This window comes from Erpetoichthys calabaricus, chromosome 13, assembly GCF_900747795.2.
Source record: "Erpetoichthys calabaricus chromosome 13, fErpCal1.3, whole genome shotgun sequence".
Lineage (NCBI taxonomy): Eukaryota > Metazoa > Chordata > Cladistia > Polypteriformes > Polypteridae > Erpetoichthys > Erpetoichthys calabaricus.
This window is the reverse complement of record NC_041406.2, coordinates 47,745,522-47,769,681: the sequence shown is the minus strand read 5'-3', so window position 1 is coordinate 47,769,681 and position 24,160 is coordinate 47,745,522. Positions and strand designations below refer to the sequence as shown.

Sequence of the window (24,160 nt, the reverse complement as noted above, 5' to 3'; positions counted from 1 at the left end):
CTTTGTCCTCTAAATGTGCTGATAAAAGACAAGCTGCCAGCAGCCGGCTATTCCATCCCCCCACCGACTTAGAACGTGAGCGAAGTTTTCCCAGCTCACGCCTTGATTGATTATGTGGGAGTGAAGTGGAGTTTTACACTGGAAATAACAGATCATTATTCTAAAGTAATCTGTGTAAACACATTGTTAAAACAGAAACTTTGTCATATTTTAGTAATAAATGTTACAAAATGTAGTAAACATAAACTATAGAATGTGTAAAGCCCGAGTTCCAAAGATCAAATAAACACTTTCACAAAAGCTTCAAGGACAATACAACAGCCTCCGTGGCGCAGCGCGTTAAGATTTGACTCTCAGAGCACAACAACTCTGCTGCCATTCAGACCTGAGTTCGATTCTCCGCTAGGGATAAAATGTTTTTTTTTTTTTTTTTTCTTTTTAACTTCAAACGGACATAAAATTTATAAATTGGTATGCACTGTCAGTTAATGAGATCGTTATATTTTCATGTGGGATTCTCCTTTTAAAATATTTTTTTAACAATTGAGACTGCAATTAACAGGAACAACTGTCCTTATAACTGTTATTTTTAAGATCCATAACACACAGACAGACAGAGCCTGCGTAATAGAGAGACAGACAGGCAGAGATATATAAATAAACAGGGAAGGCACATGTACTGAAAGAAAAAAAAGAACATGTGTGTTGTCCTTGCTGCACTGAATAAGCGCAGGCGCTCTAACATCACCCCTCCCCCGATCTTACTTAGAGAGTCAGGGACAACGCACATGTTCTTTTTTTCTTTCAGTACACGTGGCTTCCCTGTTTATTTATATATCTAGTGACTTCTCTGCCTGTCTGTCTCTCTATTACACAGTGCTCTGTCTGTCTGTGTGTTATGGATCTTAAAAATAAGTTATAAGGACAGTTGTTCCTGTTAATTGCAGTCTCAATTGTTAAAAAAATATTTGAAAAGGAGCATCCCACATGAAAATATAACGATCTCAGTAAATGACAGTGCATACCAATGTATAAATTTTATGTCCGTTTGAGGTTTAAAAGAAAAGAAAAAAAAAGCAACACTTCATCCCCAGCGGGGATTCGAACTCAGGTCTGTGAGGCAAGGAAAAGCTGCTCTGCGCTAAGAGGCATATCTTAACGCACTACGCCACAGAAGCTATTTAATTATTTTTGAAGCTTTTGTGAAAGTGTTTATGTGATCTTTGGAACTCGGGCTTTATATATTCTATAGTTTATGCCTACTACATTTTGTAACATTTATTACTAAAATATGAAAAAGTTTCTGTTTTTACAATGTGTTTACACAGATTACTTTAGAATAATTATGTCTTATTTCCACTGTAAAACTCCACTTCACTCCCACATAATCAATCAAGGCGTGAGCTGGGAAAACTTCGCTCACGTTCTAAGTCGGTGGGGGGATGGAATAGCCGGCTGCTGGCAGCTTGTCTTTTATCAGCACATTTAGAGGACAAAGGATGCTGGCGGAGAGGTGTGAATGGATTTAAGAAGCGATTTAAGGTGGGCCGGATATACGAGTTTTTTCGTAGGCTCTGGTAATTCTAGTGTTAAAGCATGTGGGTATTTTAAGGCTTAAACTATAAAAATGTTTATTTATATGGTCTTTCTATATCGCGGATTTTCTCCTGTTGCTGATGGGTCTGGAACATAACTTCCGCGATAGGTGGGCAATCACTTGTATTTAAAAACCCGCGAAGTCATGAATCCGTGAAAAATAAACCGCGAAGCAGCGAGGGATTACTGTAATCAGTTTATTTCAAATTTATTATATTGTATTCAAAGGAAATTACATTCCTATTTCCCTGCAAGCACTGTTTGAAGCGGAAGCAAATTTCCGGCAGTGCTCTGTTTAGTCAACGTCTTGTTCTTCTTCCCAATTTGTTATTACTGTTGCACAACAGGGAAGGGGGCTCCTCCTTGGAGGTCGGAGCTCATGTATATTAGTATATGATCTCAAAGGCGGGGAGGGGGACGTCCTCTGGAATCCATGAGCCCTATGATACACTAACATTCAATCGAAGGTGTGGGGTCACCTTCAGGACTTCCACAAGACCAAATAAGCATCACCACACTGCCACTTTCCTTGTCTGGCACCCAAATCTCACTGCATAGGTCATGAAAAATATAACACCACAAGGATAGGCTCTAGCTGCCCTGCAACACTGCCCAGGATAAGTGGGTTAAGAAAATAGATGGTAAATGAAAATTAATATAACGTCGGTGACAAGTTGAATTTGCCTGGTTTAGGGATTTTAGTATCGACTTGGTTCCAAAAAATCTGAGCCCACTATGAGTTGACATTATATCACTCAATTGACCAGCTTCATGTGGATCCTTTAAAGAGACAACCTGCCAAAGTTGCAAAGAATTCCAACTTGAGCAGCCACAGTGAATGTTTATCTGATGGATACTGATGTACCAAAAGAGTGATGTAAAGAGCAAGAAACCATGGGCACTTGGAGACTGCAAACACCGTAGTGGTACAGTGCTGAAAAAAATACCAATGCTCTTCCCATTCAAACTTTTGTGCGTGAGGCACTGAACAGGCTTTCTTCCCTCAGCTACAGCACACTCCTGCTAAACTAGCTTAGAACAGGAATCTCATGCACCTTCTGCTGCAAGTGTGAATGCCTTGTAAGCTTTCCAGTGAGTGGTGTGAGATTAAAAAAAAAAAAAGTGATGGCCACAGTTTGGTGCTTTGAGGAAATTTCTGCAAATGTCTGGAGCCAATCACTGATTTTTATTTACATAGAAGTGAATCTCAAAGGAAGAATAATGTTAACTGAAAAGTCATACAGATTGTTTCATTAAATTGTTATACTCAAATAATTGTATTCACTTGATATTAAATGTTTAATTAGTTATTCTCATACCTGCTTAATGTAATTATGAGTTACAGAAGAAAATAGTTGTACTCATAAGTAATGTAGGAGTGAGAGGACTTGGCCTTTAATTGAAAATAGATAAAAACAAGGCTGCATGATAGTGCAGTGGTTTCTGTTGTTGCCTCACAGCTCCAAAGTCAACAGTTTGATTGAGGTCCAGGCACTGTCTGTGGCACTGCATATTCTTCCAGTGTCTACAGTGCATTAGTTTTTGTCCAGGTAGTATGATGTTCTTTTCATATACTAAAAAAATGCATGTTAGCTAATTAATGAATATGTATTGGTCCAATGTGGTTGAGTGTGTCCTACAATGGACTGTTAATTTGTCCAGGTGTGGTTCCTACCTTGCTACTGATTCTATTAGTAAAGTCTTTGGCTCTTCAAATCCTTACTGAATTTGGTAGGTTTGGTAGATGAATGAGACTTAGTGGCTAAAATGTCCACCTTTGAAATTTGTTTTAATAAAGAATTTATTGTTTTTCAGGTCAATGTTATTTCTTCACCACTGTGTTATAAATTAACTTCCCACATGAAACTGTTTTCAAAAGTGAAGCATATTTAAAAAATTTTAAAACATGCCTAGCTCACTTTTACATTTTATAATGGAACTTTATGAAATGGGTACTTGAGCCTAATTATAAAGAAAAGCCTTAAAACTTGCCAAATACATCAATTTTTCAAGCCAAAAATGTTACCAGGTATTGATCTGTGTCTCAGTTACACACATATTGCAAAACAGTATATCCATGTTGTTTCAAAAATGTAAAAAAACATAAAGCATCTCGTTGTGAGACTCTGCCATTTTAAAAAGATACCAACTGTGTCCTTCACTTGCTAACTACTCTGTTCTTCTTCTGCGGCACCCTTTCAGCCCCAGGGCTGTGTATTCTCATCAGATAGTCATCTCCATGTGCAGTTATTGATATTTAATGTTAATGCTCAGATGTGAATTGCTCTGTCTGGTCTGTAGACAAATAGACAATGATAACTGAAAAGTGCACACTAACATTCTATCACTGTATTGAAGCTCATTTCTTTATTTTACAAAAATATTGCCTGCTACCTCTATATTAATAATACACATGTTTGCTTCAGGAAGAGAGAATATTGAGAATACGTGTAGCATGCAATCAAGTGACAAGTACTAACCAGATGTTAGAGGCATCCACTTACCATCTTCCTAATCCATTTGTCCATGGAAGGGTCACAGGGTAGCTGGAGCTTTTACCATCAAGCATCAGGTTCATGGTAGGAATAGTCCCTGGCAGGGCTCCTGTCCATTGCATAGCTAACATAAACACACAGGCCACCTTGGCAATGCCAATCCACCTAACCTTCATGTGTTTGGACTATGTGAGAAACTGGACCACCTGGGGAAAACATGTGAAGACAGTCTCCTCCACTGTGCTACCCAATAAAATAATTATTCTTAAAGCTATAATCAGTATCTTCTAGCCATTAATTTATTCAGATACTTTTCTCCGCTATAGACAGAATAATAATAATCATCCATCCATTTTCCTAACCAGCTTATCCAGGGCAGGGTCATGAGGCAACTGAAACCTATCCCTATAATCTTAGGGAGCAATATGAGGCAGGAACAATACTGGGATAAGGCTCCAGTCCATCACAAGACAGCACCCACACTCACATGCACACACACTTAAACCACTTTAGCAATGCCAATTCACCTAAGTTTATTCAGGTTGAAATTTAGTAAATTTGGTAATGTTTTAATATAGTCAGAGTGGTAGCACAGACCGGTCATTCCAACTTATAGTACTATGCTGTACGTGAATTCATGCACTCAGAAACATTGTGCTTGGCTGTTTTATTACCATATCCTAAGCAAGAGTGACTTATCATGCATTAAAAAAAAAATTGATAAAAGGCTTGTGGCGCTTTAATCTGCTGTATTGCAAACTCAGCCTTTTTCATTTTCTAAAGATTTTTTTTTCTTTCATGTGCATGTAAGTTGGTTTGGCTTTTATTAAAAATCTGATGTAATCATTTCAACTCAGATTTATTGCTATGTATACAAATTACCTGTGTGGAGGTATTGCACAGCCTCTTTAGCCTTATGTTTGCCCCCAGAAAAATGAGTTAAAAATACAGAATTTTTTTTCTTTAACAGTGAAAAAGTTATTATTATATATGACAGAAACTTGTAAATATCAAATAATCAAAATAAATACAGTAGGAAAGGTACATCTAAGTGTCAACTCTATACTGATGGGGATTTAGTCCTTCATGCAGTGTTTCAAAACAGTCATCAAACCATAGCCCAATGTTATAATCAGGACAGTACAAGTATGTTTCTTTGCACACTTTTCTCATAATATTTTTTCTTTTGCTTGCCAATGAGATGGTAGAATGTCAGTGAGTGATCTGCATGATTAGTGCACCCCTTGTGTTATTGCATCAGTAAGGGAAACACTTTAGCTTTGTAAGTGGATGGTGACCTCAAAGAAACATAATGAGGTGTGGAAACATTCTGAAGAAGTTGACCAAAGAACTGTTTAGTGTAATCTATACCTAAGAAAACTATGATACTATAACACAATCGGCACAATGCACTACCACCTTTCTTCCACCCTAATAAAAAGATAAGTGTCTGAGTGTCCATCTGGTTTCTGTGATTTTGCCATTCCAACAGATGGTACATCACTAACATTGACACTGCTTTTGTGAATCCCATACCAAATGGAATATAATGGAGACATGCATTGCATTTGTCATTCAACAGATGATGCATAACAAACATTTGTGTTAATTTAAAAAAAAAAAAAACAAATGAAATACTTCCAGGCATTTTTATATATGTAAATGTAAATATTTTTATATATTAACATATTCTTTCCTGCTGACTTAAACATTATTTCCTCTTTGCAGTGTGGCCTAGATTCAGTAGTATCTTTGAGAGCAGGAGGAGATTTCTTCTTCGATCCTCTACCTTCTGAGCCTGCAAAGAACCTGTTATTGGTGGCAGGAGGAGTAGGAATTAACCCACTATACTCAATATTGCTGCATGTGGCTGATCTACACAGACAAAGAACTGCTCAAGGCTATGGGTATGAACCAGGATTTGTCCAGCTGTGCTACAGTGCAAAAAGCACAGATGAACTACTTTTCAAGGTTTGTATACTACATACGCGATTAGATTTGGTATGATTGAGGTTTAAAGGGTAGTGTTATCATTTAATCAGCACAAAGAGTGCCAGTAAAATGAGCATGGGAAAAGTCACATTTCTTCTCAAATGTCTTATAATCTGAAAGTATAGGTTATTTTTGATTTTGTACTTTATTTGTTTTACTATTATAGGTCACTGAACCACATATACAGTATTAGTAATTCAAATTAGTTAAAAAAAGTTCTTTGTTAATATTACATTTTATGCCAAAACGATAGCAATTGTATTGTAGCTGGTTGCTAAGTATTTATATGTTGGTATACACAGTAGAATATATACTCACATATTTACATACAGTACATACAATAAATTAGGTTATAAGACAATGCAGCAACTTGGTTGATGATGAATGTATGCATATATGTAATGATTTGAAAATCCACTGTCTGCAAAGTCATAACCATCCCTTGATTTGCCACTTATACACATGATAAATACATTCCATTGGTAACAGGTTTTTATACCTTTGGCTTTGTTTCTTCCTAGACTACCTTCTTCTTCTTTTGGCTGCTCCCATTAGGGGTTGTCACAGCAGATCATCTTCTTCCATATCTTTCTGTTATCTGCATCTTGTTCTGTTACACCCATCACCTGCATGTCCTCTCTCACCACATCCATAAACCTTCGTTTAGGCCTTCCTCTTTTCCTCTTCCCTGGCAGCTCTATCCCTAGCATCCTCCTCCCAATATACCCAGAATCTCTCCTCTGCATATGTCCAAACCAACGCAATCTCGCCTCTCTGACTTTGTTTCCCAACAGTCCAACTTGAGCTGACCCTCTAATGTACTCATTTCTAATCCTATCCATCCTCGTCACATCCAGTGCAAATCTTAGCATCTTAAATCTGCCACCTCCAGCTCTGTCTCCTGCTTTCTGGTCAGTGCCACTGTCTCAAACCCATATAACATAGCTGGTCTCACTACCGTCCTGTAGATCTTCCCTTTAACTCTTGCTGATTCCCGTCTGTCACAAATTACTCCTGACACTCTTCTCCACCCATTCTACCCTGCCTGCACTCTCTTCTTCGCCTCTCTTCCACAATCCCCATTACTCTGTACTGTTGATGCCAAGTATTTAAACTCATCCACCTTCGCCAACTGTACTCCCTGCATCCTCACCATTCCACTGACCTCCCTCTAATTTACACACATGTATTTTGTCTTGTTCCTTCTGACCTTCATTCCTCTCCTCTCTAGAGCATATCTCCACCTCTCCAGGGTCTCCTCAACCTGCTCCCTCTATCGCTACAGATCACAATGTCATCAGCAAACATCATAGTCCACGGGGACTCCTGTCTAATCTTGTCTGTCAACCTGTCCATCACCATTGCAAATAAGAAAGGGCTTAGAGCCATACTGCTGCTCACTAATCATCAACTCACTTTTTAACCTAGCTTCCACTACTCTTTCCCATAACTTCATGCTGTGGCTCATCAATTTTATTCCCCTGTAGTTACTACAGTCCTGCACATCCCCCTTATTCTTAAATATCGGCACCAGTACACTTCTTCTCCACTCCTCAGGCATCCTCTCACTTTCCATTAAACAATCTGGTTAAAAACTCCACTGCCATCTCTCCTAAACACCTCCATGCTTCCATAGGTATGTCATCTGAGAAAAGCGCTATATAAATGTAATGAATTATTATTATTATCTGGACCAACGGCCTTTCCATTTTTCATCCTCTTCATAGCTGTCCTTACTTCCTCCTTGCTAATCTGTTGCACTTCTTGATTCAATATCTCCACATCATCCAACCTCTTCTCTCTCTCGTTCTCTTCATTCATCAGCCTCTCAAAGTACTCTTTCCATCTGCTCAACACACTCTCCTCGCTTGTGAGTACGTTTCCATCTTTATCCTTCATCACCCTAACCTACTGCACATCTTTCCCAGCTTGGTCCCTCTGTCTAGCCAATTGGTACAGGTCCTTTTCTCCCTCCTTAGTGTCCAGCCTCTCATACAACTCATCATATGCCTTTTCTTTAGCCTTCGCCACCTCTCTCTTCACCTTGCGCCTTATCTCTTTGTACTCTTGTCTACTTTCTGCATCTCTCTGACTATCCTACTTCTTCTTTGCCATCCTCTTCCTCTGTATACTCTCCTGTATTTCCTCATTTCACCACCAGGTTTCCTTTTCCTACTTCCTCTTTCCAGATGTCATGCCAAGCACCCTTCTTGCTGTCACCCTTACTACATCTGCTGTAGTTTCCCAGGCTGTCTGGTAATTCTTCACTGCCACCCAGTACCTGTCTCACCTCCTCCCTAAACTCAACCTTGCAGTCTTCCTTTTTCAACTTCCACCATTTGATCCTTGACTCAGACCACCATCCTATGCTGCTTAACTACAATTTCCCCTGCCACCACTTTGCAGTCTTCAATCTCCTTCAGATTGACTCTTCTGCATAGGATGTAATCTATCTGTGTGCATCTTCCTCCACTCTTGTACATCACCCCATGTTCCTCCCTCTTCTTAAAGTACGTATTCACCACAGCCATGTCCATCCTTTTGGACACACTATGTTCCTCCCTCTTCTTAAAATACGTATTCACCACAGCCATGTCCATCCTTTTTGCAAAATCCACTATCCTCCGACCTTCTTCATTCCTCTCCTTGACACCATACCTACTCAACACCTCCTCGTCTCCTCTGTTCCCTTCACCAACATGTCCATTGAAATCCGCTCTAATCACCACTTTCTGTCCCTTGGGTACACTGTTCATCACTTCATCCAACTCACGCCAAAAATCTTCTTTCTCACCCATTGCACATCCAACTTGCCGGGCATATGCACTAAAAACATTCACCATCACACCTCCAATTTCCAGCTTCATAATCATTACTCTGTCTGACAGTCTTTTCACCTCCAAAACACTCTTGACATACTGTTCCTTCAGAATAACCCCTACTCCATTTCTCCTCCCATCCATACCATGATAGAACAATTTGAATCCACCTTCAATCCACCTGGCCTTACTCCCCTTCCATTTAGTCTCTTGTACACACAATATTCAACCTTCCTTCTCTCCATCATATCGGCTAACTCTCTCCCCTTACCAGTCATGCTGGCCACATTCAAAGTTCCTACCCTCAGTTCCACTCTCTTTACTTTCCTCCTCTTCTCCTGCCTCCGGACATGTCTCCCCCCTCTTCTTCTCCTTCTTCTTCTTTGGCCAACAGTAGCCCAATTTCCGCCAGCACCCTGTTGACTAACAGTACTGGTGGCGGTCGTTGTTAACCCGGGGCTCGACCACTCCGGTATGGAAATTTGTATTGTTGTCCGCATATTGATTTGGCAAAATTTTACACCGGATGCCCTTCCAGACGTAACCCTCCTCATTTATCTGGGCTTGGGACTGACACAAAGAAACACACTGGTTTGTGCATCCCCTGTGGCTGGGTTGTTTCTTCCTAGACTACCACCACTGACTAAAGGGTATTGTAGAATGTAGTGTAGAGCAGGCTTCTCTGTTGCCAGTCCTAGAACCTGAGGGTGGAGGATTTCATTCTATCCCTTTTCTAAGTGACTAGTTTTTCCTGCTAATTAACACCAGCTTTAATTGTAATTGACTTGCTATTTTAAACTTAATCCCCTTATTTATTTCTTTTTTTCATTAATTATCAGCCAAGCAATAAAGAGATACAAAACAAGCCCAATGCATGACCAGCAAGTTGTATCCATCATACATTATCTGAAAATCAAGAAAGGAGAAGGACTCCATAATTTTGATCTGCTCAGGTCAACAAAACATTTTGATGTTGTTCTTAGAAAAAAGAAAATCAACAGTTTTGGAAATGTCTGCTGTGGCAGAAAGAAAGCACTGTGGAATTTAATAACAGTTTTAATTAGCCTCAAGAATTGGCTTCTAATTATCAAACTGGTTGGTGTGAAATTGGTTTGAGTTTGAGGCCCAGACTTAGCTGATCATCTGTTGTCTCTCTTCATATCTTATTTCTGTCTGGATGCCATTTAAGGAAAAAAATAAAGCAATTCATGCTAAAAACAAGTCAATTAAAACGAAGAGAAAAATTGATTAGCAACAAAAACTGGTCACTAATTAAAGAAAAGAGTTTGAATGAAAACCTGCAAACACAGTAATGCTTCAGGAATGGAGTTGTAGATCCATGGTTTAGAGTTTATAAAGAATTACATGATCATAATGGACTGCTTTATTTGTCTTACAATGTGTAGTTCCCAGTGTATTTGATGGTCTGTAAAACAACCAACTTATTAGCTAATTAGCTGGAAACATGCTTTAGAAGACAATGGATGCAGTACCTATTACATTATTGTTGATTAATGCTGACTTTACCTAAAATAACATTTCAATTGAATAAAACATCCTGATTTTTTTTTTTTAAAGACAGTGTAAATATTTTTTTTATAATTAGTTAGATTTATGTTATGGGATGTGAATGGACAAACTGCATTACTTTAAAATTGTATATTTAATAAGATTCTTATATGCCTATTATATATACCAGTTCACTTTTCATTATATCACTGACATCAATATGTACAAGAAATCTGTTTATTTCTTTACATTTTCTCTGTCTTAAATACAGGTAAAATTCCGTTACAACGAATATCTTTACAACGAAATTTTCATTACAATTTTTATGGTCCTGACAGTTTCCCCTTATGACATTAGTCTATAGAAATCTCTTTACTACGAAGTATATTCAGCAGATACCTTCATTACAACAAAGTGACCATGAAATACCTGAATGAATCATCCACAGAGCAGTTAGTTCTGTGGTCACAGATCAGTTGTGCACAACAATCCCCAAACAGAAACATTGTAAAAAATGTCTTTCTTCAGACTTTCCTTGTACTGTTTTTTTTGCTGTTTTTGTTTTCGGTGGTTTTCAGTGATACCTAAACTCTCTTGGGACCTCCCACAACTGGACAACACGCCAAAGAGCGTCCTGAAGTGCTATCACCGTGTCTGTGAAAGACTGTTTATCTGTTGCCGGGGCAACAGCAGGCTCACAGTTCTGATGAGGCTCGGCACTGAAGCAAACAGAAAAGATCTTGATGGGTGATGCAAGGAACATTGTAAATACAGGGAACAGTATTACTTGGCCTCTAACGTAGTCACAACACTGTCTGACTGCTGTGTCTGTTTATAGGAGAGTGGCAGATCCCGCTACAATAAATAACTGTGCCGTTTCTGTTTCAAGCTGAATAAAGCTGGTTTTGCTAAAGTACTGAGACTCACCCTTGTGTTTTGGGGTGTAAGACAGGGACTTGTAGTGCACCCATGATCTTTTAGGATTTGCTTCTGTGGCACTTCACTGTAGCGCTATGCGCTTGCTGTTGCCCTGCCCTGGCAACAGACAAACAGTCTTCCACAGACGTGGTGAATGCACTTCGGGACGCACTTAAGCGTGATGTTCCCGTTGGGTGGGGGGGATCCCAAAGGAGTTCAGAAACCTGATTCGGCTTCTGATTGATAATTGTGCTGCCCACAACATGCTTGCGCATTTAGATAATGTTTGCATTGAATTCCTCCCACCCAATTGCATAGCAGTGCTTCAGCCATTGGGTTTGAGCATCATTCACACCCTGAAAGAGTATTATTGCAAGGAAATGCTGAGAAAAATTCTCGTTAGCATAACTTGTAGACAGGAAAAGATTAAAATTAACGCGAAAGAAGCTATTGAAATGATTGCAAATGCCTGGACGCAAGTTAAAGAAAGAACTATAGTGACAAATACAGAATCTCATTACAACGAAATTTTCATTACAATGAAATATTTTTTAGGTCCCTGACAGTTCGTTGTAATGTAATTTTACCTGTATATACATTATTTTACTTTGAGTGAATATAGACTAAATCACATAGTAAATGACCAGTTATGAGAAAAGTTGCATTTGTTAACACTTGTTTCTTGACTGACAGACTAGAATAGAATTTTTACTTTCAGAATTTATCACCAAATCTCTCCACTATACGCTAACACTTCTACCTCTCCAGGATATGGACAGTTGTATGTTTTTGACACAGCGCAAGCTACTAAAGTATGCTTACAAAATAAAGCAAATTCTGCATGCAGCGAAAATGTACTTCTCCAGCTAGATTCTATGCTCAGAACCATCAACCCCTTCACTAAATCATACAAACACATGCATGAAATCGCTCAGTCCAATCCAACAGCATCTGTATGAATGGTTTTCAAGGAAACCTCTAGGCAGGATTTATGACGATACAATGCCCCGACATGTCACACCGATGTTGCAAAGATTTTCGTCGGAGAAGATGGCGAAACGCCTGCCGAAAAGGACATTTGCATCTATCCCATAGGCAACTCCTGTTAACAGATTTCCACGCTCAATATGAATTGCGATCCTATGGTTTACCCACTTTTATTCCCTTACGGAGACATTGGCTGGCACAAAGATTTACAACATGTTCCCGGTAAAAGAACCTCCAAGCGAATAAGGCTTACTCAATGCCAATTTTACGCATACAGATTAGCAATGAGGAATACATTTAGTATTTTGCACTCCAGCGGCAAACTATTCCAACAGTACGTCGTAGATGCGTATGTTAAAACAGAGGGCACGCGTCTCAACTATCTCAGATTACGTCAATAAGATCTGCGCGTTGAAGTATCAGAAGCACTGCAAGCAAATGCTGAAAATAACAACGTTCGTGTAGGCAAAATGATCATATTACCTTCCACATTTCCAGGAAGTCCAAGATACATGCAACAAAACTATCAGGACGCCTTGGCCACAGTACGTAAATTCGGAAAGCCTGATTTATTTATCACTTTCTCATGCAATCCTGCTTGGCCGGAAATTCTATATGCACAGTACGTCTTTCAAGAAGTATTTATTTCTTCTTGATTTCTGAATTCCTTTCTCACCGTTTTCCATTCCTGTTCTTACACCGCCGTATGCTACGGCGGGCGTTGGCTAGTAAGTATATAAGAGTCTTAAAACAATAAGTAGTGCCAAATACTAAATACTGAAGCTTGTGTATCCTAAGCAAAGTATGATATCCAGTGTCTGGAGTTTCAGATTTGTAGCATTTCATAATGTGATTGTGAAAGTTAACTATTTAATATTTTAACAGTGTGACATGAGCCTTTATTTGATCCAACTTTATTTGTTTGTAAAGATCTAGGTTTTAGCTATTTTTTTTATAGATTTGTTTTTTGTAGAGTGTCTGAAAGATTATATTTTGAGATTCTTAAACAACCTGCATTTCAGGTGTGACTTTCTGATGTGTGCACTACATAGGGTAAATGTACAGTATTTTAAAATGTATGTATTATTTCCTGGGTTTGTGGTAATTTGTTGTAGACATATGTGAAACCAAAAATATGATTGGTATTTTTTTTTTTTTTACTTTTATCTGCTTGTGACCTCCATAGCTGGTTTTCAGTGGCATGCAAAAATTTGGACACCCTTGCTTAAAATCTGTTACTGTGAATAGTTAAGCAAGCAGAAAATTAAATGATCACCCAGAGGTATAAGGTTAAACATGACGAATTAGTGAAAACACCCCAAGTATGAACTCAACGATTCTTAGCTGGCTGGCAAAAGCATTTACAAGCTGTGATACTTGCCAAAGGGGGTGTTACTAAGTACTGACTATGTCGGGTGCCCTAACCTTTGTTTCTGTCCCTTTACATTTTTTAGTATTTTGTACATGTGAATGATGGAAATAAAAATGTAATCTTGCTTAAAATATTAAAGAAGTCATCTTTAAGTTTATGCCTTTTCATGATCAGTTCCTCTTCTACCCATTTAACTATTCACAGTAACAGACATTTCAAGCAATGGTGCCCATACTTTTGCATGTACGTGCCTGTCAATTCCCCCATCAACACCCCAGGGCCACTTGTTCAAGCTCCTGTGTGCACTTACACCAGCATGGAGCCTAAGCACACTGTTTTTACTTAAAACATGCTCACTGCCATGAACCCCTAAATGCATTTTTATCACTTCTGACTTGGAAACGAGACGTTTCACCTTGAGGGACACGTTCATCTCTAAATGTAAAGTTGTGTTGTCTTGTTTTGAAGGAAGCTGACAAGAACCTTGAAAGGGCTGATATTAAATGGTAAAAAAAGCTCTTTTGTTCAGCAGTACAGTACTGCATATCACTAATTCAGTTGCTAAAAGCGTAAATTCAGACAGATTGGCATTTGAAATATATGTTAGCATTTGAAGAGTATGTTATGGCATGCTGCTTATTTAACCCTTCTCTACTTAGTTTTTATTTTCTTTTCCTAAAGATTTTTATTAGGTGTTATGAATTAAAGACAAACCATGGTGAAAAATAATTCTCAAAATGTTTATCTCAAATGGTTAAGCTGTTAGGGACAAGAATCACTGTTTACTTTTCTTTTACTGCAACATACACTTTTTGACTTGCTTTAATTTCAAAGCTATTGACAGAAAAGAGAATATTATACCTAAATTAAATGGTAATATCACGTAAGCCAGTAGAGTAACATCAATTAAACAAAAATAAAAACAGCATACTGTAACATAAATTAAAATTATTATATTCAGTATCTTTAATGGAGATTGATGCAAATTTTATGAGCTATATGGAAATTAATTGATACATTTGATCCATCCATCCATTATCCAACCCGCTATATCCTAACTACAGGATCACGGGGGTCTTAAGAGCCAATCCCAGCCAACACAGGGCACAAGGCAGGAAAAAAACCCTGGGCAGGGCGCCAGCCCACTGCAGGGATACATTTGATTATAATAGTAAATACAGTGCCCTCCATAATACCTGGGACAGACACATTTTTCCTTGATTTACCCCTCTGCTCCACAGTTTACAATTACAGATCAAACAATTTAGACATGATTATAGTTCTCATTGCAAAACATTAATTAAGGGTATTTGCATACATTTTGGTCACACCATGTAGAATGACAACACTTTTGTGTCTCTGTCCCAAACATTATGGAGGGCACTACATATAGTAGAAAGCATGTTACTTTCAAAGAAAGACAGACATTAGCCTCAATATGAATGTTCCACCTTTTATAGTTATTAAAGCCCCTTCATTTTTCTATATATTTCTCAGTAATTCTACATTTGGTTTTCATGAGATTAGATCAGATAAGCAAATGTAGTCTTTACATTTTTCTACAATCTTAAATCATTTGCATTGCTTTTCAGGATAAATACATAAATATTTTTCAAATTTTCACATTTTCTTCACTTTGATTGCATTTTTAAATGTGTTGGAAGAAAAAAATAAATTGGAAGAACTGTAAGATTTGTAATGAAAAAGAATTTCATCTCAGTTTTGCTAAGATGAATAAATTAACATTTATTAACAGGTTAATCACATTTCCTTAGGTTAAAATCATAGCAGCTCACAATATGGGATGAAAAGAAATTATTTTGTTCTTGTGCAGAATTTTAGCTAGTGAAAATCAGCAAAAACATTCTGCATTTCTACTGTAGTAAAATTAATATTAGTCAGTCTTAGAGAAAAAGATTGCTTCTGGAAAGATTACAAAACAATTAGAGCAATGTTTGAAAAATATTACATTTGTGATGGGTTTTTATTAAAGGATAATTGCCATTCCGATAAAAAAAAAAATTTGTTTGTACATGCAGTATATGCTTTTGTACTGTTGTCTGCAGTTGATATTAATGTAATGCTGTTAGTAGGAGAGGCAAAGTTATATGAAAAATAATACTGATTATTAATCATAAATATTAAATTAAGGATAGTGCAAATTGTATTTACTCATTACACAGGCTATCTAACTCATATATACAAGAAGCAGGAAACTTCTTCTAAAAAAAAAAAAAGGTCAAGAAGTAGTGGTTAAAAAAAATGAATTTCTTAATATTTTATCTTGTTTGCTATTGCACGTTTGGTGTAGTGATTCCTGATGCTGAATGATTTGTCTAGAAGATTGGTTTTGAAACTGGAGTCTGATATTTTTTTTCTCCCCTTTTCTTCTCTCCACATTCCTCCTGTTTATTAACTTAATTGATTATCTGAGTTGTCCTGCCATCAGTGCCAACCCTGTGTAGGCATTTTACCTGTTTGAAAGTTTGACATTGTTAACCTTCTTAGTAGTGTTAATCTAAGGTGGCATGACTTGCTGTTATTCCAGTTGATGTTGGAGAACTTTGTTCATTGAGAAAAAAGCAATATAAGTTTAAAAAAGTGTTAGTCCTTAGGAGCCCTTTTTCTAATATCAGATTTTGGTTAAGAAGCCGAAACCATTCTTTGTCAAAAATCTACAATAAAAGAGAAAGTCTGAAAAGAGCAAGCATGTTTTCACAGCACCACATATGACTGAATAAATACAGTGTCACAATAAATATATGGCAGGCCTATAGCAGATATTTTAATTTACTGTAAGCCATAGTTCATAAATATTTTTCCTAATGCATTATAATGATAAATTACAGTGATAGATTAGTTTGTCATTGTAGATAGCATGGTATAATAGATGCTAAATTAGACTTGACCTGTCTATGTTCAAACTGTAAAAACATGTAAGCTACTGTATTTTGTATTTACTAGTGTAGTGCTCTACAATGTTGTTTGCTGCAGAAAGGGGCTATATAAACTAGGGTTAGCTTGGTTGTTTGATAAAATTAAATATATACTAATTACAGTATGTTTTTTTCACAAGACTGGCTTACAAACCTCTTACAAAGTAACATGTTTTTTTTCCTAGAATACCATTATTGGACTTTCGCAAGAGTTTTCTGGGAAGATTGCATGTGATTTTCATGTAACACAACAGAAGACAAAAATTAGTGAAGAACTTCGAGCATATGTCAATGGTATGTTGATTATTTATTTATTTTAAATCAAAATGATTAACAGGCAAAAGCAAATTATAGCATTTGTGGTGCAATATAACAACTCTATAAAATAACTTTTATATTTATATGGTGATCTCACTGTAGCTTAACTTGTAGTGATACACATTGTACATTGTGAAAATGCACAATAATAAAAACTAATTAATCAATTTAACTTTTCCTGAGTAAGTACTGAAAATATCTCGTTATTAGCAATCTTGTTTAAAGATTTCTTCGGTAGCACTAACTGTATTAATATAGTATAGTTGATAAAAAGTGAGTATTTCTTAAAATAATTAATAAAATGGACAAGCTGAAAGATTATAAACATTAATGCTTCACATCACAGGTCTCTAGAAAATAATGTACATTTTGCCTAGGAGATTTAAAAAATATCTAAGCAAAATAAAAAAAAATGAAGTTAATAATAATAATAATAATAATAATTTAAAAAGAGGTTGAAATAATGAAAACAGTTTTACTAAACAACTATTAATATTTTTTATTGTCTTTCATAGCTATATTTTGCATTGCTTAATGATAACAGTTATTTTCAATCTGTTGTAAATATTATCCTACATTTACCACTGACAAAGAAAAAAATTACACAAAGATACTTACCTACTTAAAACCATATTTACCTTTTATTCTCTTACTTATTCAGTTCAGTGTTGTTGGGAGCATGAAGCATGCCCCTACAGTCTTGGATGCAAAGCATCAACCAACCCTTCACAAAGTGCCAGACCATCACAGGGCACACTCTTTCGCACCTACCTAGCCAACAGTTAACCTTTGGAAAGTCAACTCAGGCAATGGGCAGGTGTAGAAGTAGCAAGGTAACTCAGTAACCACTATGTCATCATGCCGCCTTACTGAAATACATAAAACATTAAATTTATAAAGGGTGGTGATAGACTATGGCCAGGTCTCCTGCACATTTTCTAAAAAGTTAACTACAAGCAAATATAAAAATGCAAATAGCCTTAAATTACCAGCATGGGTTTGTTGTAATTGTGATAATTAATGGGAAACCTTTGTAAATTTTGATATGGGTCATTGGCTACATTAAGTCCAAAGATTCCCTTCCTAAGCAGTAATATAATTACTGACATTTATAGGAGGCATTGTTATTACAAAAACAGAATTTAATTTTGAGATTTTTTTCTTTTTAGAAGGACTTTGTGATATTCTGTTTTGAACAGTCAGTATGATTTAAAATAAGATATACAATAAAAGAATGGACCACAGTAAAAATTATGTAACATTTCTGGCATCACAGTCAGGCTTAGTACTGGGCGGTATGACCAAAATTGTATATCACGGTATTTTTCAAAATTATACCGGTTTCACGGTATTGTACGGTATTTTTTTCCCCATGCATGAGTGGATGTTAACCACATTTTCCACTGCAATTACTGGCTAACAATAACCTATTCCACTGTCATGAGAATTGTACATTGTACAAAAAAACATTTTAATCTGCACACAAGTATTAATATAGGTTTGCATGACCCCATAAAGTGGCACTAATGAAGAGACTGAATCACATTACATGACAGATACAGTCAAAATATAGAGCCTTTTTATTGAACAAAGTTTGCAAACAACTTAAACTGAAATTTTGACTACATATTTTCAACCATCCAAATAGGTATTTAGACATAGTAAAATATCCAGAGGTGCTTGTCAAAAGTTGTATTGCACTGAACATGTCTTAGAAAAGGAATAAATAGTAAATATTTTTTGTAAACCAACTACACTTTGTTAATGTTAACAATCTTTGTCCACTGACACGTTAAAATGACTTTTTAAACAACGTTACCATCATTAAAGTGCATAATATTTAAACTAATAAATAATAACAATAAAATTAATAATAGTGCAACTTTCAGTAATAATACTATTACTTCCAAGACTTCAAGCCCAGGTGCATTACACAGTATTCACCAAATTAAAATAAAACAAGTGCAACTTGGTGATGACATCTTTACCAACTGAACCATCATTAAGGCAAACTGCATTAATATGGGCCTTGCTTCAAGCTAAGCTATATTCATAAATAATAAAACTGCAACTTGCATTTATAATGCTATTTGTGGTATAGCCCTACGGAAACGTATTAGGGCCATGGTGAAGACAAAAAAAACTATATGTCGAGAATAAAGTTGACATGTTGACTTTATTCTCGACATTTCCACTTTAATCTTGACGCTTATGTCGAGATTAAAGTCAACATTTCTACTTTATTCTCATAGTTTATTTTGTCATTAAAGTAGAATGTCGTAAACTAAACTTCATCCTAAACTCAATGTTTAATTTACTAGATTTTCTCAAACCCCGTCATAAGTTAATGTAGCACATTAAATGCTTTGTGTTAAGTGTTCCCCGACCCAGTTGTTAATCGCTACACGCTTCTTAAACTGACTTCCTCGTGCACTAAGAGGAGACGCCGGCAGCGATCGCTGCACAGAATACATTCACTTCATGATATTCTTGCTCTCTGAAAATGTAGAATGCTAAGATAAATTTTCATGATGAAATGTATTAAAGCAGGTAATAAACTTGCACGGGAGTGCTGCTCCCTCGCAGTAAGGGGTCTCAACGTGTGTTCTTCTGAGCGGGCTTTCTTTATTGCATGCGTGCTGTCTCTGTCTGACATACCAAACCCCCAGTTCCTATCTTTCCTTTTTCTTTCTCCATGTAACCAATCACCACATGATAAACATCTTTATGAAATTAAAACGATAAACTTAGACCACGGAGTGTTCAGAACTTTAAAAAAATCTTCGTTATATGTGTTTAATTATGCCATCCATTCAGGGTTGCACCCATCCCAGCAAGCATTGTGTGTGAGGCAGGAGCAAATCCTGAGCAGGGAGCCAGCACATCACAGGGTGAATACGAGCAACACATACACTAGCAGGGTCAATATAGCATAACAAAACCCCACATCCTACATGACTTTGAAATAAACTGAAGCATGCCGAGTAAACCCACCAGAAAAACATGCAAATTCAAGGCAGGGAACACCCGGGACCCCCTTGCTACAACGCAGCAGTGCACCCTCCATGCCACCATGCCCCAACATGATTAATACCTGCTTTAATGCATTTCATCATGAAAATGATATCAAGTATTTATCTTAGCATTCTAAATGTTCAGGGAGCAGGAATATCAAGAAATTAATGTATTCTGTGTGGTGCCTGTGCCTCCTGTTAGTGTAAGAGGAAGTCAGTTTAAGAAGCAAGTAGCGATTAATAAGGCTCAGGGAACACTTAACACAAAGCATTTAATGTGCTACATAACTTATGACGGGGTTTGAGAAGATCTTGTAAATTAAATATTCATTTTAAGATGAAGTTTAATTTACGATGTTCTACTTTAATGACAAATTATGAGAATAAAGTCAACATGTCTACTTTAATCTCGATGTAAACGGCAAGAATAAAGTAGAAATGTCGAGAATATAGTCAACATGTCGACTTTATTCTCGTGATAAACGTCAAGATTAAAGTGGAACTGTCAAGAATAAATTCAACATGTCGTCACACTATTACACAGTACCCAGGTACCCTAAGTTCTTGTCTATAAGCCGCGGCTTACCTAAGGAAAAAAGTTGTGAAAATGAAAAAATAGAATATCGGCTTATACATAAGTCCGGCTTATACATCCATCGCGGGGGTTGCGTTCCAGAGCCACCCGCGAAATAAGAATATCCGCGAAGTAGAAACCACATGTTTACATGGTTATTTTTATATTGTCATGCTTGGGTCACAGATTTGCGCAGAAACACAGGAGGTTGTAGAGAGACAGGAACGTTATTCAAACACTGCAAACAAACATTTGTCTCTTTTTCAAAAGTTTAAACTGTGCTCCATGACAAGACAGAGATGACAGTTCCGTCTCACAATTAAAAGAATGCAAACATATCTTCCTCTTCAAAGGAGTGAAGCAAACAAATCAATATGTCTGTTTGGCTTTTAAGTATGTGAAGCACCGCGGCACAAAGCTGTTGAAGGCGGCAGCTCACACCCCCTCCGTCAGGAGCAGACAAAGAGAGAGAGAGGGAGAGTTTGTTTTTCAGTCAAAAATCAATATGTGCCCTTCGAGCTTTTAAGTATGCGAAGCACTGTGCAGCATGTCTTTTCAGGAATCAGCTTTACAAAAGATAGCAACGTGAAGATAATCTTTCAGCATTTTTAGACGAGCGTCCGTATCGTCTAGGTGTGCAAACAGCCCCCCTGCTCAATCCCCATACGTCAGGATCACAGATAGTCAGCGCAAGAGAGACAGAAAAGTAAGCCGGGTAGCTTCTCAGCCATCTGCCAATAGCGTCCCTTGTATGAAATCAACTGGGCAAACCAACTGAGGAAGCATGTACCAGAAATTAAAAGACCCATTGTCCGCAGAAATCCGCGATATATATTTAAATATGCTTACATATAAAATCACAATTTAAATGACCGCTACGCGCTCGTGTTGACTCGGCGACGCCCAGAGCAGAAAGAACGCGCTCCGGCCGCTCCAACCGCGCCATGCGGGGAGTGAGAGAGACGCCAATATCTCACACTCTCTCCCCCCTTAAAGAAATTAAATGGGCGCGAGTGAGACCACTGACCTCCCTCCCTTCTATTAGTTATAGGTTATAGTACGTTCGGCTTATCCATGAGTCCGGCTTATCTATGATACAATTTTATTTTAAAAATTCGTATGATTTTTGGTCTCCGGCTAATACATGAGTCCGGCTTATAGACAAGAACTTAGGGTACATTACACAGTATTGAAAAAAAAAATAAAACAAGTACAACTTGGTTTGCAGTATTATCCAGTAGTATAGAAACAGTATTCACACATTTGAACATAAAGGTCCACATCCGATCTCCAGACAACAGACACGGCTGCTTTTTTCTGCAAAAGTTCTTCTGTGTTATCATGTTCAACTTTATCGTCTGCTACAGCTTCAGTTTCGGAATGTTCTCTGTCCATTTTCACCGTTCAATACCTCCACTAACGCATGTACTCCGTTGCATGTTTAGCGGTGCAGCAGTGAAAAAGGTCCACCCTTAAACAGTTTCCCGCTGTGCCACGTTCCGAATGTTGTTTAGGCTATTTAAGCCGGTGTTGCGGTATAAGAAAAATCCATATCATAACAAAAATAAAAAACGGTTTTTGGTAATCTGTACTGTTGCTATGCCAATACATAAGGGTTCTCTTATGCATTGTACATGAAGAAAAGTAGAACTTCAGTGTTACTGATTGTGAAAGTGATGTTTTAAGATTTTATTTGAGGCTAATGTTTGAATTTAATATTTTCATTTTCAGTGCCTTGTATTTAAAAAAATACAAATATGAATGATATCTTATTATAATTTGTTCCTAAAATTAGACATATGGATTTTTTTTACTTGATCTCTTTACAGAGGGAAGAATTTCTGAAAAGATTCTGGAAGAACATATATTCCAAAATAACCTGTGCTATATATGTGGACCACCACCTATGATACAGTCTGTTTCTAGTCAGCTTATCAATTTAGGATTTCCCAAAGAAAAAATTCTATTTGAAAAATGGTGGTAGTTTTTCTTATGGAAGTTCTTATACTCAGAGTATGCAGAAAGTGTTATTCTGTTTTACTGTAAAATACTGTATTTTACAATATTAAAATAATTGAAAGTTGTTTTCTTAAAATTTTACTATAGACCTCATGTAAAAAATTTTGCTCACCATTGTTGAGAAATAGTCGGTCTGTCATCTCATTTCTGTTCCATACTGCAAGTAAAACTGGCTTTTTCCTGTTTTGAAAACATTTCAGATTATGGTTCTGATGCTAGTTTTTGTGTGTGTTTTTATTAATATTATACTGATATGGACAACTGGCTGGTATAATGGTCCTTGTGTCACATCAACAAATGTTTATTTTTCAGAGTTTAGAAAATAACTGTTAATCAGTAAGTGTTCCCACTGTCTTATAGTGTTAGTCTGTAGTATTGTGATCTAAACACCAATAAAGTAATCCTTTTCATTTTCACATTTCAAAACAGTTGTACAGTGCATTTATCACATTGATAAGTGTGTGGTGAATGCCCTTAATACTTTATTAAACCTTTATGACCAAAGTACCTCAAAAGTGGAATACACTACTACAGGTAATATTATAGATTGGGCATTAACAACGCAAAATATTTTAAGCAGTTTTCTTCTTGATTCAAGAGAGTAACCATTATATCTTATACATGCTACAACAATAACATAAGGCTTTACATAACAATAGCATAAGGACCAAGCTGTCAAATCTGCAACAGAGTGGCTCAAATGCATGCCTCCTAATTTGGCACTTATGCCAGTTTAGTAACGGACAACATTTTTGAATGTATGGTTATTTTTTTTAACAGTAAAGATATACTTGCTCTTTTCCTAGATACTTTTTAAAATTGATGTATTTTTTTCAACACTTAATTCTTTTCAACTCCATGTACAATAAATAGCCTGGATAGAATTTTCATGTAAACAGCGGTGCATGTGATAGATATACAGTAACTAGGCCACTTGTAGGAACATATTGTGGTAGGGGATCTGCACAAAAAACAATGTCTTTTTGGGGACAGTTTGTATATATTTTATGTTAATATTGTATGTTATTTAATAATAACATTTCACCATGTGAATGAATGCCTTTTCTTCTTTGAGTGAACATATTGATCTTTAACCTTTTATTTCATGTATGTAGTATTCTTCCATTGTAAGTCTCTCAGAGAGATGTGGTTTTGTATTAAATTGCTGAAAAAAAACTTTAGTCAACATAAGTCTTTGGAACTAAAAACAGCAAACCAATATTGAGAAAATGACATCTTGCCTTCAAAAATACAATGCTTGCCCTTTAAATCTTCAGAAAAAACAACTTTCACCACTGGTTGGTTCTTACTCTCACTAAAGTTAAATGCTCCACTGATCTAGCATCTTAAAATAATAGGTACAGAGGTGAATGTCTGTTTTTGTGTCTTTTGTTGTTGGCACTTGTTCTGTGTTTTCAAAGGATATGTGTAGCAACATGTGTTAGACCTATGGTCATCAGGTAATTTCCCTTTAGCAAAGCATTTTGTGAAAGTCTACACTTTGAAATTTAGTGTTACAGAAGGTGTTTAGTGGTATTCAGTATTTTTTGTCACTGAGATGTTTCAAAGCAGCAGTGAGGAAGCCCTTTCCGACCCTACAGTTATGTGCAG

General features: G+C 36.8%; 1 protein-coding gene across 2 annotated transcripts in view; it reads left to right on the top strand.

Moving 5' to 3' along the window:
• oxnad1 (oxidoreductase NAD-binding domain containing 1) overlaps nt 1-22,965 on the top strand; it is a 42,845-nt gene extending 19,880 nt beyond the window's left edge. For both annotated transcript variants that reach the window (XM_028818204.2, XM_028818203.2), the window contains 3 exons: nt 5,820-6,062; nt 16,810-16,918; nt 22,360-22,965. In XM_028818204.2, coding sequence (XP_028674037.1) covers nt 5,820-6,062; nt 16,810-16,918; nt 22,360-22,514 — 507 coding nt within the window. In that variant the 3' untranslated portion in view covers nt 22,515-22,965. The remainder of the gene's footprint in view (nt 1-5,819; nt 6,063-16,809; nt 16,919-22,359) is intronic.
• Nucleotides 22,966-24,160: the final 1,195 nt, after the last annotated feature.